We start from the raw sequence: 18,127 nt of genomic DNA on the forward strand, positions 1-18,127 counted from the left end.
TGATATTTTAGGTGTTATGCGGAACGAAATGCAGGCTGTGATGAGTAGTAAATGCATATATCTTGTGAATGCATTGAATTATTGATCGATAAATTATGAATAAACGATCAAATGCAAATGAATCGCTCTTGGACCATTTGCTTATGATTCCTAATTATAGTTAAAATCCTACAAAGATTCAGATGACGACAATACTCTTTATTGTCACTCTCTGGACCTGTGAAACATGATGCAATGGAATGGACGATGTACTGAAATTGAGAAGACAATTCTTTTGACTTCTTGATTAATAGAAGAATGAATAAATGTCATCAAGACTAGATAAAAATGTCAGAACTCCTAACTTTTCGTCTAAACTCCTGACGAATGTTTTTGATTGAAAAAATGCATGATAAGATGAAACAACCTTTGTTATGCTAATGCAAGTGAAAAAAATCGGGGGTAGAATTTAGGATATGACACACCCGTGTGCGATGTTATATCAAATTGACGTTGTTGTCAGGGACTCTTTGTTGATTTTAACCAATATTAGAGTCATAGGTATTGCGTTCGTGCATTCTGTCCCTTGCGTTCTTGTTGTATTGGCCAATTTGCAATCTAGCATCAAAAACCCGATTTTCTGAAAAATCGAGTCTGAACCAAATTTTTTACGGGACACCACCGTAAAACCTCCAAATTCCTTGTTTTTTAAATTTTTTTATTTATCGGTCTCATATTTTAAAAAAAAATCGAAAAAAATTATGGAGTCTTATTTTGATTTTTGGTGATAATTTCATATTTTTTTTATTTTATTTTAATCGTTTTTCATTTTTTCAATTGCTTTTCTCATTGGGGATATTGTTGGTATTTTCATATTTGTTGTATTGCTGACTTATAGTGCATGAGTACTAGATCTGGCTGTTTGGATTTGTTTGATTTTGATCCTGAAGTGAAATAACTTTTCACGCACGTCGTAAAGTCAATCTGGCTAGTACTAGTGCATCCGTTAACGATAGTGATTCTGATTCTATGTTCTCTCATAATTTGTTTGATTATGATTTTGAGTTTAATTATCATAACATGGTTGAACAAAGAACTTTAGGAGAGCTTGTTGCACCAGATGTGAATTATAATTCACTTTGTATTGAGTATCCTGAAGTTATTGCACCTTTTGAATTGAAATATGACTTGTTGCCAATGTTTAGTGGTCTTGCAGGCGAGGATTCACATAAGCATCTGAAAGAATTATAGGTTGTGTGTTCTACACCATTGAGACCTCAAGGAATCACCGAAGATCATGTCAAGCTCAAATCCTTTTCATTCTCATTGCAAGGTGTTGGAAAAGATTGATTATACTACCTTTAACCGAGTTCTGTTACAAGCTGAAATGATCTGAAGAAAGTCTTCGTAGAGATATTTTCCATGCTTTAAGATCTGCTTCGATCAAAAAAGAAATATGTGATATTAGACAAGTTGACACATAATCATTGGTCGAATACTAGGAGAGATTCAAGTAGTTATTGTTTAGTTGTCCTCAACACCAGATTTTTGAGCAGTTATTAATCCAGTACTTTTATGAGGGATTACTACCTATGGACAAAAATATTTTGGATGCTGCTAGTGGAGGAGCACATGTTGATAAGACCCCAACTGCAACCAAAACCTTAATTGAAAACATGTCACTCAACTCAGAACAATTCACAACCAGAAACAACTATGTGGTTCTGACAAAAGGAGTGCATGAGATTCAAGATTTTTCTTCCAACAAGGCTTTAGAAACCAAAATTGATGAACTTACTTCATTGGTGACACAATTGGCAATAGGAAAAACTCAAACAGAAAGGTTGTGTGGAATTTGTACCTCTCCTGAACACCCAACAAATACATGTCCTATCTTGCAGAAGGGTGTAATTACTGATTTGCCTGAAGCATATGCAACAACCATTTACAATCCCCAGAGTAACAACCAGTATAGGTACACCATTCATGACCTCCACTAACAGGTACCATCCCAATCGAAGAAACCATCCAAACCTTCAGTATGGGAATCCATCCATACAACAATCTAGTCAACAACAGTTGACGCTACCACTGCCACCACTACAAAACACTCCACAAGTAACAACCTCTACACCTTTCGGGCCTTCATCATTGGATCTTATCAAGAAAATGGTTGTACAAAATCTCAAATTTTATAAACAAATAGATTATAGTATTCAAAATTTTCATACATAAATTGAACAACTTGCCACTTCAATGAATGTCATGCAAGCTCAAGGATCCAACCAATTACCTGCCCAAACAATAGTGAATCCAAAAGGCCCTGATGTGAGTGAAATTTCCTTGAGATCGAGAAAAAGTGTTGAATCGGTTGAACCATCCCCCCAAAAAAGTAACAAAGTTGTTAAACCCATACTTAATCCTGAATCAGAAGTTGTTGTTGATACTGAGAAATAGAAAGAGTATGTACCACCACTTCCTTTCTCGCAAAGAGTAGTGAAAAATAAAAATATGGATGAGGAAGATAACGATAAGGAGATATTGGACATATTCATGAAGGTGGCAGTAAACATTTCACTTTTTGATGTGATTAAGCAAATTCCAAAGTATAAGCCAAATTCCTGAAAAACTTATGCAGTCACAGGAGGAGATTGAAGGGAAATGAGAGAGTTAATATGGGAAGAAATGTTTCAGCCCTCGTTCGGCTCAAACTTGTATTAGCATCATCTCTCATTGAGTAAAATGTTTCAGCCCTCGTTCGGCTCAAACTTGTGAAATTCTGGTATCAGATATAAGATGTCGAAGGTAATGTTACGACACTGATATCTGCTAACACACAATGGATAAGATAAAAACAGAATGGTAAAGCGAATAACACAAGTAGTTGTTAACCCAGTTCGGTGCAACTCACCTACGTCTGGGGGCTACCAAGCCAGGAAGGAAATTCACTAAAATAGAATTAGTTCAAAGACTATTCGTACACTTCAACAAGTTACAGTCTTTCTCACCTAATCTCTACCCGTGCAACTTCTACCTAAGCACTCTTAGATATGAGAACCCACTCACTTCCCTTACAATCACACACCAGTGATGTTAAACAACAATCCCTTGTGAAAAGAAAATACTTTTCAATTACAAACTCTTGATTTTACTTCACAGTTTCAATCAAGAAGACACACTCTTGATCTTGCTTCACAACTTTGATCAAGAAGACACACACTTGATCTTGCTTCACAGCTTTGATCAAGCAGACACACACTCTTGCTTAACAGCTTTAGAGTGACAAATTACAACCACAAATTAGTCAAATTCAATCATCAATGGATGACTTGAATGACCTACAAGTCTTACGACTAAACAAACACAAACCCTAGCTCTCTCTCTATATTTCGCTCAGTCTTGGTTGTGTGTTCAAACAGGTTTTCTAAGTCCCTTTTTATAGAAGCTCTCAGCTGGGCTTGGACATCTTGAAAACCCTAAATCTATTTTCCAATCAAATCTTTTTATAACAACTGTATAGATCTCCTTGGAAAATAAGTAAATCTGGTTGTAATCCATGATTGAATGCGCCAGCTAGCCATATCTTCAATCATACACAGATTGCCATTAATTGTGCAATCATAAAACACCAGACATTCATACTGAATGTTCTGTGTACAGGATATCATGACATCGGGTCTGACATCCTGGAAAAATCCTGCATAATCCAATAATTCCTTTTATAGCTTTTAGCAGGTATAGCCATATCAGATGCCATGACATTGTGTATGTCATCTGAAACAATCCTGCATGAACATGTCTTCCATTTAAGCTCCAGCAGGTACAACCAATATCAGAAGCCTTGTCATTGTATGTGGCATTCTGAAACAATCCTGCTTGCACATGTTCTTGAATTCCAGCAGGTACATAGGATATCTCATGTTAAGACATCACACATGACATCTTGTGAACACTCTTTGTTTTACCAAAATTGCTGCCAACACTTAGAATCAACAACTTGTATTAGCATCATCTCTCATTGAGCAAAATGTCTCAGCTTTCACTTAGGCCATGCCCCAAAAGTTGAAAGATCCAGGAACTTTTGCTATTTCTTGTACGATTGGGGATAGTAAATTCGAAAATTTTATGTTAGATTTAGGAGCTTCCATTAATGTTATGCCTACTTCTGTTTATAAAAATATTGATCTTGGTCCTTTACAAAATACAAGTCTAACCATTCAGCTGACGAACATGAGTAACGCCCTCCCTGTCGGAGTAATGAAGGATGTCCTTGTTCAAGTTAATGACTTGATTTTTCCATCACATTTTTACACTCTGAACATGGAAGGAGAAACTAAGTCAAGCAGGACGCCCATCATTTTAGGCACACCATTTATGAAAACTATAAAAACCAAAATTAATGTTGATGATGGAACAATGTTCATGGAGTTTGGGGATATTATTGCAAAATTCAACATTTTGGATGCTATAAAACATCCCATGAAACAACATTATATTTTTCATATTGAATTGCTTTATGAGCTAGTTGATGATACTTATTCTGAGTTTTGAGCTGATTTTCCATCATTGTTTGACTTTGATGATACGTACTCTTACGATTCATGTACCGACACTAACCTTTGTTCTGTTTGTGTTGAGATTGATGATGCTTTGTAGGTTGACATTTTTCCTACAGATGAAGTTGTAGATGAAGCTGTTTATGCAGCTGAAGCTCTCGACATCCTGACTGCCCCAACCACATCGTCCATTGAACAACCACCTTCCTCAGAGCTTAAATCACTTGTTAAAAATCTGAAACATGCAGTTTTGATAATGTGAATTAGTTCCAAAGACCTGAAGATGTGAATGTCGTTGGTTCCAAATAGATTTACAAGAAAAAATCTGATGAAAGTGGTAATGTGACAAGGAGCAATGAAATGTTAGTTGTTGAAGGGCACCCTCAAATATAAGGAGTAGATTTTGATGAGACATTTTCTATAGTTGTTAGACTTAAGTCCATCAAATTTCTACTTGAAAAGTCTTGCATGTGTAAATTCAGATTATTTTAAAAGTGTTTTTCTGAATGACTATCTTAATTAAGAATTTTTTATTGAACAACCAAAAAGATTTATTGATCATAGTGTTTCAGATCATGTGTAGATCATGTGTACAAGTTAAATAAATTTTTTTCTTAAAACATTATTTCTTTGAGTTGCAAACCATTTGTTTTACTTGAAGATAGTATTTACTTGAAGACCAAGAAAATAATAAAACATTTTAGAAGGATAGTAAAATATTCTTTCTTTTTTCAACATTCATTAAATTTTTTACTACTTGTTACTAAAAACTTTTATAGTCCATCAAAATTATTTTCTAATTTCAATAAAAAATTGTCTTCTAATTAATTAATAACAAATAAGAATTAAACAAAAAAAAGAAGGAAGAGAAATGAAAAGGAGTGGTTGAAGATGGAGGCAGAGTCGCGATTCGGTTTACCCGCCAACTTGTTCAAACGTCTTCCTCCATTCCCGGACTCACTTTCTCTCTCTATCTCTACAACGCCACCACCACACAAAAATCTCAACACACCATAACAAACCATAACCACTGCACTTGCACTGCACGCAACTCTCATTTCCACAATGGCAACTCTCTCTGAAACCTACGCTTGTGCCCCTTCCACCGAACGAGGCCGCGGCATTCTCATCTCCGGTGATCCCAAAACCAACAACATCCTCTATTGCACCGCGCGATCCGTCATTATTCGTAACCTCGATAATCCCTTACAAGTCTCCGTTTACGGCGAACATTCTTATCCTGTCACCGTCGCACGATACTCCCCCAACGGTGAATGGATCGCGTCGGCTGATGTCTCCGGTACCATACGTATCTGGGGGACGCACAATGATTATGTTCTCAAGAATGAGTTTCGAGTTCTCTCTGGCCGGATCGATGATCTTCAGTGGTCCGCTGATTGCCAGAGGATCGTTGCGTGTGGAGATGGAAAGGGAAAATCATTTGTTCGCGCCTTTATGTAACTACCTTTATCCTTTTCATAATAATAAATGTTCATGTGCAAATATAGAAATTTGAATTGAATAGTTGATATCTCATTACTAGTATAACGAAAACACGACACTGAAACCGGAAACAAGACACGGACACGTCTCCGATAATAATTTGAAAAATTAAATTAATTAATTGTATCAATGGTGTCGTGCTAAATAGCTCATTATTTGTTTGAGTAGAGAGAAAAATGCAACTTTATAAGAGTTAAAAATGAGAACTCAAATTTAATATTTGGGATGGATTGCTTCACTATGACAAACTTCCAATTCTTGTGATGGTTGTGACCATGGGATTTCATAGCTTGTGAAATGATATTAGTTTGTTTTGAACTTTCAACTTTTTTGCAGTTATGGCTTAATGCATATAGTATAAAGTAGTATGCCAAATCATAAGGCTTGAATGTAAATTAGCAGATTGTCATATTAATTCCTCTTTTCTAAGAATTGGCTAACTGTATGCATGTGTGAATGTTCTTCCTTCCTGTTTTTTATTTTTATCACTTGACCTCCCTTTTTTATCTTTAAAATATTTTGAATTTGAAGGTGGGATTCAGGTTCCACTGTTGGTGATTTTGACGGCCATTCGCGACGGGTACTAAGTTGCGCGTTTAAACCAACAAGGCCATTCCGCATTGTCAGTTGTGGTGAAGATTTTTTAGCAAATTTTTATGAAGGTCCACCTTTCAAGTTCAATATGTCCATCAGGTAAGTGTTATTATCTGTTGTAGCACATTTGTTTCTATATAAGCAATAGATGAATATGATGAGCTTATCCTTTTTTTTTTTTTTAAATTTTCCTTGGCTTCTTTTATGGGGTAGTAGTAGCATATTATAATTTCCTATTGTTGTATGTCCAATTGAATACACAAAAAATGGTGTTATGAATTTTCCTAAGGTATTGGAATGTTTGTATAAATTGACATGGTTTTTAACAAGGACTCAATAAAGATAACTTCATTATAGTTTTATGAAGTCATGACATTATCAATTCTTTACCTATGAGAATAGGGTCGAGTCTTAGCATGAAATATGTATTTTGGGTTGAGTAGGTTTCTATTTCCCTATTCAGGTTGTCATAGAAGACATTCTATATCTGCAGGGACCATACGAATTTCATCAATTGTGTTAGATATTCTCCGGATGGGAGCAAATTTATTACAGTTAGCTCAGACAGGAAAGGTATTATATACGATGGAAAAACTGGGAATAAACTTGGAGAATTTTCAGAACAGGATGGTCACAAGGGCAGCATATATGCTGTTAGTTGGAGTCCTGACAGTAAACAGGTGAACTCGAGGTTACTGTTTTATTATGTAGATTTGGATAAAAAAATTCATCTTCTTTTGGTGAGAATTGTATCATAAGATTGCTATGTGAAACGAAATTGTATTAATCTAGCATTTCAAAGAGCTTAATAACTATATACATATTCATATTAATATGCATGTGCGTAATACATGCATACATGCATAACATAACATATATATAAGGAGGAAAATGTTATGAATTTATTTGTGCTATTTTAGATGTTCAGGGATGCTATTTACATTGTAGTTTAAATTAAATATCAAAAACTACAGGTTCTTACGGTGTCTGCTGACAAGTCTGCAAAAGTATGGGATATTGATGAGAATGGTAGTGGAACGGTACACAAGACATTGGCACATACTGAATCTGGTGGGGTGGAAGACATGCTCGTTGGTGGTCTTTGGCAAAATGATCATCTGCTTACTATCTCCCTTGGGGGCACGATTTATTTATACACTGCTAAGGATCTAGATCAAAGTCCAAAGTCTCTATCTGGTCACATGAAGAATATCACCGTTTTGAATCTGCTTAACAAAAGTGAAAAGATGCTTCTGTCCAGCAGTTATGATGGAGTGATCATTAGATGGATTCCAGGCATTGGGTATAGTGGTAAGTTTGACGGGAAACAATTTGGATTAATCAAATCGTTAGCAGCTGCTGAAGAAGAAGTTGTTACTTCTGGATTTAACAACAAGGTAACTGATATATATGTGTCATTAACTCATCATTATCATCATATGGGCTCTTTGTTTTGCAAGCACCAAAAATAACCTCTAGATTCATTTTATGTCCATCTGTTCTGTCATTGATGCCCATATCAAACACTGAAGTAAACTATACTTCTATTGTCACTCTGGTTGCTGATTTATTCCTTAGACAAATTCAAATATTTCTAATTGCATATAATTACATCTGATAGAAACTAGGTAGTTTTTTTTTTTGGTGTTCATGTATTATCCTGAAAGTACAAGAAAAATCAAGTATGTTGATTGTATTAGAGGTTGAACTGGCGTTAGGTGTGAATCTTGTTGGAAATAGACCCTTTTGTGTTTAGGAAAAGTGTGTGGGAATATTAGAGGGTTGAATAAAAACTTGGAAGGTAGGAGAATTATTTATGGAAGAGAGAACTTTGTATTTTTGCTTAATTCAAAAGTGTTGGATTACATCTCTATTTATAGTACTTTAAGGAGAACTCTAGACACACTAATTCTAGAGAGTTCTCAACTCTAGATATTCAAAGAGTATTCTAGAGAATATTACAATCTTAAGAAATATCTAGATACTCTAAATACTACAAGATTTTTCTAGAAACATTATCCAATATAAACTAAGCCCAAATAACTAAGTCCAAAATCAAATAATAAAATTAGGCCCAAATCAAGTTTAATATTTCAACATCCCCCCTTAAACTTGATTTGTGACTCCAAGCATATTCCTTAGCTTCACGAAAGTTTCCAATTTGAGTGGCTTGGTGAAAATGTCGGCAGCTTGATCTCTAGACATCACATACTTCAACTTCACCTTCTTCTTCTCGATGCATTCTCTTATGAAATGGTAACGAGTGTCGATGTGCTTACTTCTTTCATGAAATACAGGATTCTTTGCCAAAGCAAGTGCTGATTTATTGTCAACACATATTTCGACAGGATCTTCTTGTGGCACTTTTAATTCTTTCAACAAATTTCTTAGCCAAACTGCATGACAAACACATGATGTGGCGGCAACATACTCAGCTTCACAAGTCGACAGTGTGACGATAGGTTGCTTCTTTGACATCCAAGTGAAAGCAGTATCTCCCATAAAGAACACAAAACCAGTAGTGATCTTTCTATCATCCAAGTCTCCACTCCAATCACTATCACTATAGCCAATAATCTCATAATTGTTAGAAGAGTAATAGTGCAAGCCAAAATTTGTTGTACCTTTGATGTATCGAAGGATTCTTTTTGCCGCCTTGAAGTGAGTTGTTGTTGGAGCTTCCATGTAGCGACTTACGACTCCTACAGCATAGAGAATATCCGGCCTTGTACTTGTCAAGTAACGCAGACTTCCAACCAAACTTTTGTAAAGAGTTGGATCAACAAACTCTCCATTTTCATGCTTACTCAACTTGCTTCCACATTCCATCGGGGTGCCAACTGGATTGGCATCATCCATCTTGAACTTCTTAAGGACTTCTTTGGCATAACCTTCTTGGGTGATAAAAATTCCTTTGTCTTCTTGCTTTACTTCGATGCCGAGATAATATGCCATGAGCCCCATGTCTGTCATCTCAAATTCATTTGACATGTCTTTCTTGAACTCTTCGAACATGCTTAAATTGTTCCCTGTGAAGATCAAGTCATCAACATATAAGCACACAATCAAAATATCTCCACTTTGCGCTTTAATATAGAGTGCATGCTCATATGGACACTTGATGAAGTTCTTGTCTTGAAAGTACTTGTCGATTCGAACATTCCAAGCTCTCGGTGCTTGCTTGAGTCCGTACAATGCCTTCTTCAACTTCAAGACTTTTTCTTCTTGCCCTTTTACTTCATAGCCTTGTGGTTGCTCGATATAAACTTCTTCTTCGAGAAAACCATTCAAGAAGGCCGACTTCACATCCATTTGATAGATCTTCCATTCATTTTGGGCTGCCAAAGAAATGATCAGTCTAATAGTTTCAAGACGAGCAACGGGGGCAAATACCTCATCATAGTCAATTCCTTGTCTTTGACTATATCCTTTCGCCACCAATCTTGCTTTGTATCTCTCCACGTCTCCTTTTGCATTCTTCTTTGCCTTGTACACCCATCTTACTCCAATTGCTTTGTGTCCTTGTGGAAGTGTAGTAAGTTCCCATGTATCATTCTTCGTGATTGACTTGATTTCTTCTTCCATGGCGTCTCTCCACTTTACATTTTCAACTGCTTCTTGATAGCTTAGAGGCTCGCAATTATCCAAAAGGCAAAAAAGGTTAATGTCATTTATGTTTTCGGTTACCTCATAAAGCTCTTCAATACTCCTTAGTCGTGGTGTCCTCTCACTTGAGCTTGTTTCATCCAACCTTGGTGTCGGTGAGGCCGGTGGTGTAATATTTTCTTCTATCATTGGTTGTTCCATTTCGTCTTCTTCTTCAAAGTAAGGAAGAAAATCGTACCTGTCTTCTTGAAGACTCCAATCCCAACAATCTTCTTCTTCGAACTCCACGTCACGACTTATGACGATCTTTCCACTATTTGGATTATAGAGCTTGTACCCTTTGGAGCTTGAGTCGTAACCGACGAATACATACTTCTCACTTTTATCATCGAGCTTTGTTCTCCTTTCATCAGGAACGTGAGTATAGGCAATGCTTCCAAACACTTTGAGGTGAGAGATCCCAGGCTTCCTTCCACTCCACGCTTCTTGTGGTGTCTTCTCATGCACGCTTCTTGTTGGGGAACGATTTGTCAGATAAACCGCACATGCCACTGCTTCGGCCCAAAACTCTCTCGGCATCTTCTTGCTCTTAAGCATGCTTCGCACCATGTTAAGTATGGTCCGATTCTTTCTCTCTGCTACTCCATTTTGTTGTGGTGATCTTGGCACTGTTAGTGGGCGGCGGATTCCATGGTCTTCACAATATTTTTGGAACTCATTTGAAATGAACTCTCCTCCTCGGTCAGATCTCATGGCCTTAATGGAAAGACCACTTTCTTTCTCCACAAGGGCTTTGAACTTCTTGAAGTTTTCAAACACTTCTGACTTCTCCTTCAAGAAATAAATCCAGGTTTTTCTAGAATAATCATCAATAAAGAGGAGAAAGTATTTACTCTTACCAAAAGAGTTTGGATTGATTGGTCCACAGACATCAGTGTGTATGAGCTCTAGCGGTTTTGTCGCTCTTGACGTTGATTCCTTTGGAAAGCTTTTCCGAAATTGCTTCCCAACTAGACATCCTTCACATAGTTGGTCTGGGTGGTTTATACTAGGCAAGCCTCTCACCATTTCCTTCTTTGACAAACATTTTAGACTATCGAAGTTGAGATGTCCGAATCGTAGATGCCATAGCCACGAAGAGTCGGTATAGCAAGTCTTGAGACACTTTGCAACATCATTTTGAATGTTCAAGAGGAACATTCTATTATTTGACATAGGCACCTTAGCAATCAAGTTATGTCTACAATCTCTTAAGAAAAGACTATGTTCTTTCAAGTGGATGTCATAGCCTTTCTCTAATAATTGTCCCAAGCTCAAAATATTATTCTTCATGTTAGGAACATAATAGACATTGGATATGAATTGATGACTCCCATTCTTTAAGCGTATAAGAATTTTACCTTTGCCTTTGACCGGTATCTTTGAGTCATCTCCAAATGAGACATTGCCAGTTGTCGCTTCATTGATCTCTACGAACATGCTTCGGTCGCCACACATGTGATTGCTTGCGCCGGTGTCGAGGTACCATTTGTTTCTTTTCTCTTCAACTTGGTTTTGGCACGCGAGCAACAAAGTTTCTTCTTCTCTGCCTTTTTCTTCTACAAAGTTAGCTTTCTCCACAACTTTCTTCGAGAGTCTACACTCAGATGCATAGTGACCGATCTTGTTGCAGTTGAAGCACTTGATTTGTGATTTGTCACACCTCGACCATGAATTTCCTCTTCCACGACCTCTTGTTGCTTGTGGATTCCAACTTCTTTCTCCATTGTTAGAGTAGTTGTTGTAACTACCTCTTCCTTCTCCTCCAAGTCCTCGTCCACGCCCACGATCTTGGCCACGACCTCGTCCTCTTTGGCTCTTGTAATTCGCATAATTTGCTTCCTTTATGTTGAGTTGTAGTAGTTGCTCCATAGCCTCCTTTTGTTTAATTTTTCTCTTTTGTTTTTCTTCGTATGCTTGTAAGGAACCCATGAGTTGCTCAATAGTCATGGTCTTTAAATCCTTGTTTTCTTCAATGTTGGTAACAATGAAGTCAAAACTTGGATTTAAAGTGCGAAGTATTTTCTCCATGACTTTTACCTCATCAACATCTTCACCATTTCTTTTAAGTTGATTGACTACGGCTAATACTCGAGAAAAATAATCAGAAATTGACTCGGACTCTTCCATAAATAAACGTTCAAAATCACCTCTAAGAGTTTGAAGACGAATCTTTTTCACCTGTTCCACTCCTTTGTTGCATGTTTGAAGTTTGTCCCATGCTTCTTTGGCCGTCGTTGCGTTGGAGATCTTCTCAAATGTATCTTCATCCACCGATTGATAAATGAGGAAGAGAGCTTTCTTGTCTCTCTTTCTTGACTCCCTCAATGTCTCCTTTACACCTTGGCTTAGCGAGGCTTCATCTTGCTCATTGAAGCCTTTCTCAACGATATCCCACACATCTTGAGCTCCTAGTAGCGCCTTCATCTTGATACTCCAATTGTCATAGTTGTTCTTTGTGAGCATCGGCATTTGAAAAGGGAAACCTCCATTCGCCATTTTTTTTAGGACCTTGAAGCTCTGATGCCACTTTGTTGGAAATAGACCCTTTTGTGTTTAGGAAAAGTGTGTGGGAATATTAGAGGGTTGAATAAAAACTTGGAAGGTAGGAGAATTATTTATGGAAGAGAGAACTTTGTATTTTTGCTTGATTCAAAAGTGTTGGATTACATCTCTATTTATAGTACTTTAAGGAGAACTCTAGACACACTAATTCTAGAGAGTTCTCAACTCTAGATATTCAAAGAGTATTCTAGAGAATATTACAATCTTAAGAAATATCTAGATACTCTAAATACTACAAGATTTTTGCAACAGTTTTAATAATCTTCAAAGATGATTTTGTTCTTGAAGAGCTGTGAAACAATACGTTGCTAATAGTGCATTTTACAGTAGATAACGAATTAACAGATATTTAAAATCTAACTGTAAAGTATAATAAAAGTTGAGAACTTGTTGATTTCTTGATTCTAAAATGTAAAATGCTAACGAGTGCCCTTAGGACACTGGTTAAGGAAACAGATTTAGAAATTGTGTTGGAAAGCGATGTGTTTGTTTTTAAGATGTTGAAAAATTGTTCTTTTTAATACAAAACTTCTATCTTTGGCTTCATTAACTAGTGCCCTGAGTACATGTTATCATGAGCCTTCTAAAATTTAAAGCATCAACGGAGCAAATTTTCATTTGGTTGTCTTCTTCATAAATGATTGAAAATAGAACTTTTTATTTTACACCGATGGCTTTTGCCCTCAATTGACAGTACTTAAACTTACGTGTATTAAAATGCAGGTATACAGAGTTCCTCTTCATGGGGATGGTTTTGGTCCTGCTGAGGAAGTTGATGTTGGAAGCCAGGCTAAGGATTTGTGCCTTGCACTTAATTCCCCTAATCTTGCTCTTATTGCAATTGAGTCCGGGGTTGTCTTTCTTGACGGTTCAAAAATTGTGACCACAGTAAACCTTGGCTTTGTTGTCAGCGCCTGTACTATTTCACCTGATGGCAGTGAAGCAATTGTAGGCGGGCAAGATGGTAAACTGCATATTTATTCTATCTCAGGAGATACACTTACAGAACAAACTGTTCTTGAGAAGCACCGAGGTGCAATTAGCGCAATTAAATATTCTCCAGACGTTTCCATGTTTGCGTCAGCTGATCTGAATCGTGAAGCTGTTGTGTGGGACTGCGTTTCTAGAGAGGTAACTTGAGCCTGAGACGGCTGTAACATGGAGCTCAAATGTTTTATTCTTGAATACTTTGGTGTGCCCTATACCAAAATTTCCCATTTGAAATGAGAAATATATGACTCATTCTCTTCATAATCGGAGTATTATTGCTTTATCTGTAATGATATATACTTGTTTTTGTCATAACTTATTGAAATTATGTGACTAAATAAATCTTCCTTTCTCTTTCAGGTAGTTCTTAATAATATGCTGTTTAACACTGCACGTATAAACTGCATTGCTTGGTCGCCTGATAGTAAACTGGTAGCTACTGGATCACTTGATACATGTGTCATTATATATGAAATCGGAAAGCCAGCATCAAGCCGTAGAACCATAAAAGGTGCTCATTTAGGTGGAGTCTACGGATTGACTTTTATTGAGAATGAAAGAGTTGTGAGTTCAGGAGAAGATAGTTGCATTCGTGTTTGGAATTTGAATGCAGAATAAACCAGCATCAGAACCTACCAATGCATTTTGCAGTTTTGTGGTAAGAAACGGATTGCTGTGCAGTATTACATGATGATTATCTTCACTGTTCTGCAATGATTATGCAGTGGCAAGAATAGTTGAGGATACAATAGTGTCTAGGTGTCTATTTTTGACGGATTTCTCCTTGAACTAACAATCTTATTTTTTTATTATTGAAGTTGATTTAGATCTGCAGAAGTGGGGTATTTCTAGTTATTTCCAAAGAAATTGGCAACAACTGGTTTTTGTCTAAGCAAACTGGTTCCTTTATTTTGCCTATTAAAGCAGTTTAATTCATTTAGTTTTTGAATAAGTGAATCTTGTCCCCCTAGGCATTTGTAGAGTAAGTAAGTACACTCCCTAGCCTCTTTTATTAGTACTTATGCAAGAGACATGGATTCCAGTAAAAAAGAGAGCAAGAAACAAGGATTGTTGCAATCTTATTGTGTGTATAATTCAAATTAACATGTCTTCTGTCTGCATCTTGTGAGTGATATGGGACAATTCATCTTTCCCTTCCCTTAAAGAAAGGGTAATGTGGTGGTTGACTGAGTTGCAAGCCGTGCAAACTCAGTTCAGCTTAGTTCAACTTATAACGTTTGTGTGTGAATAATATTTAGTAATACTAAATATGGAATGTAATTTACTCCGGTAAATTATGGCTCTAACAATTGGTAATATAGAGTGTAATGAAGTGATTCTTCTTTAGATATCTTTATTCATACAAGTCTTGTTCAATTTTAGTGAATTCTATATTTCATATCATTAATAGAAGCAAAATATCCGATGTGGCTCTAACAATTGGTATCAAAGCAAACGTCAAAATTTAGAGTGGTAAAATTTTATTTTTTGAAGAAAATGGTTTCTACTAGCGGAATCGTCAAGGTTGGAAAATATGAAATAGAGAAGTTCAATGGAAAAATGATTTTTCTTATTGGAGGATGCAGATGAAAAATCTGCTTATATCACAAAAGTTGCATAAGGCGTTAGCGGGGAAAGAACAAAAACCTGTGAGTATGAAGGATGAGGATTGAGAAGAGCTAGATCTTGAAGCACGGACAACGATAATCTTATGCCTTGAGAGGGATGTTGCTTTCTTGGTTAATGAAGAAGCAACGACTGCCGCCTTGTGGTCAAAGTTAGAGAATAATTTTATGACAAAAACTCTAACAAATAGGATCTACTTGAAATCCAAACTGTATACAATGCAAGATGGAGGAAGGCACCAATCCGAGATTATGTCAATAAGTTTGATAGGATTATATCAGACTTAAAAGATATAGATGTAAAGATTGATGAAGAAGACCAGAAACTCAGGTTACTACTTTCATTACCAGAGTCCTATGAAAATTTAGTCCAAACATTGATGCTTGTAGGTGATACTCTAACAATGGATGAGACATGAACATCACTTTTAGCAGATGATCTTCGAAAGGTTGCTACAAGTGGGATGTCGAGTTGTGGAAGAGAACATAGAGAACAAGCTCAAGGATTGTTTGCTACTAGAGGGAGGACGAATGAAAGAGGACAAGGTGGGAGAAGGAAGTATAAATTAAAATCTAATGCTCCTGGAGAAAGAACATGCTTTAAATGCGGTGAACACAAACACTTTAAAGCAAATTGCCCAAATAAGAGGGTATTATTTAAGAAGCAGACCAACGACAGCAACAACTCCAAAGGTAAGCAACAAGATTTGTCAGAGGCGAGTTATGTCTCAAATGATGAGGAAAATTGTTTCTCTGTCTCAGAGAAAGACCATGACATTTCCGGTAAGTGGATGCATGATTCAGGAGCCTCACCATATGTGCCCAAATAGGAAGTGGTTTACTATCTACCAAAGTATAGAAGATGGAACTGTTTTAATAGGAAACAACCATGCTTGCAAAATTATGGGGTATGGTACAATACGAATCAAGATGCATGATGGAGCGGTAAGGACTTTGAGGAACGTGAGACATGTCCCTAATTTGCGGAAAAACCTTATTTCTCTTGGTGTATTAGAGGAAAATGGTTGCAAAATAATCTTGGAAAATGGGGTCTTAAAGGTTGTTCGTGGTTCGTTGGTTGTGATGAAGGGAGTTTGTCATATGAATCTTTATCCTCTTATATGTGAAACTGTCACAGGAGATTTGGTAGTTGGAATCAATGGAAGTAAAGATCAAACAAAATGCACGAGGATATGACACATGCGCCTTGGGCATATGTCAGAGAAGGGTTTATCACTGCTTAGTGGGAAAGGTTTGTCGAAGAACATGAATAAACTATGTATGGAATTTTGTGAACATTGTGTGTATGGAAAATCACATCGTTTGAAGTTCTCTACAAGCAAGCACAAAAGCAGAGGATTGTTAGACTATGTGCATACTAATGCTTGGGGTCCGACTAAAGTTACTTCTAAGGGTGGTTCCAGGCACTTTGTTACATATGTTGATGATCATTCGAGGTATGCTTGGATTTATTTTCTTAAGCATAAGAATGAGGTATTTGATATTTTCAAGTGTTGGAAAGCAATGGTTGAGAACAGAACGGGTAGAAAGCTGAAAACTCTATGACCGGATCATGGTACAGAGTATACGGATGGAGTTTTCAAGAGGTTTTGTAATCAAGACGGCATTGTTAGACACTGGACGGTCAGAGGCACACCACAACAAAATGGAGTCGCAGAAAGACTGAACCGCACACTTCTTGAGAAAGCAAGGTGTATGCGCTCTAATTCTGGGTTAGGTCAAGAATGGCAGGCAGAATCAGTTGCTACAACTTGTTATGTTGTAAACAGATCCCCACATTCCAGTTTAGGTGGAGACACGCCCTATAGGGTATGGTCAGGTGAACATGCTGATTATGAAAGACTGGATTTTTTTGGATGCACAACCTATTATCACGTTAAGGATAACAAACTTGATAATAGAGCCAAGAAAGCTATCTTTCTAGGACATGCAAAAGGGGTCAAAGGCTATCGTCTTTGGAGTGTAGAAGATTCTAAGTTTGTGATCAGCAGGGATGATACATTTGATGAAAAATCTTTGACAGCTTTGTCAAAAGTTATTAACCCTAATGATGGTGATGTGACGATATCAAATAAGCAAGTAATTGAGATAGAATCTGAAGACCAATCATATTCTAATCGTGGTCAGGTGGAGAATCCTATCGCCAGTGAAGATGAAGAAGAGGATGAACATGATCATGAGGAGGTTCAACAGAAAAATACACATGTGTACAACAACATCAACAAGAATCTTTGGATGTCACTAGGCCAAAGAGAAATTGTAAACTAGTTCAGAAGTTTGGGTCAGACAAACCTCTTAGGCATTATGGTCAGGTTAACCTGGTGGAATATGCACTCTCAGTTGAAGATGATGATCCGGTCACCTTCAAGCAAGCTATCAAATACAAAGATAGAGAAAGTTGGTTGGTTTCTATGGAGGAAGAGATGCAGTCTCTTCACAAGAACAAGACATGAGAGGTGGTCCCATTGCCTATAGGAAAGTCTGCTATCGGTTGTAAGTGGGTGTATAAAAGAAAAGAATATCATACTAAGTTGTGCAGTACAAGGTACAAGGCTAGACTAGTGGCCAAGGGGTTTGCACAAAAGGAAGGAGTTGATTACAATGAGATATTTTCTCCGGTAGTGAAACATACTTCTATCCGGGTGCTAT

The 18,127-nt window shown here is 37.0% G+C and overlaps 1 protein-coding gene across 1 annotated transcript; it reads left to right on the forward strand.

The window, feature by feature from the left end:
* Positions 1-5,424: 5,424 nt before the first annotated feature.
* Positions 5,425-14,838, forward strand: LOC127097399 (actin-interacting protein 1-2). Its single transcript, XM_051035896.1, has 6 exons — positions 5,425-5,992; positions 6,570-6,731; positions 7,126-7,312; positions 7,607-8,029; positions 13,566-13,973; positions 14,193-14,838. Exons 1-6 carry the CDS (start codon positions 5,601-5,603, stop codon positions 14,448-14,450), a joined length of 1,830 nt encoding a protein of 609 aa, XP_050891853.1. The 5' UTR covers positions 5,425-5,600; the 3' UTR covers positions 14,451-14,838.
* The last annotated feature ends 3,289 nt before the right edge of the window (positions 14,839-18,127 follow it).

This window comes from Lathyrus oleraceus, chromosome 6 (genome assembly GCF_024323335.1).
Source record: "Lathyrus oleraceus cultivar Zhongwan6 chromosome 6, CAAS_Psat_ZW6_1.0, whole genome shotgun sequence".
Lineage (NCBI taxonomy): Eukaryota > Viridiplantae > Streptophyta > Magnoliopsida > Fabales > Fabaceae > Lathyrus > Lathyrus oleraceus.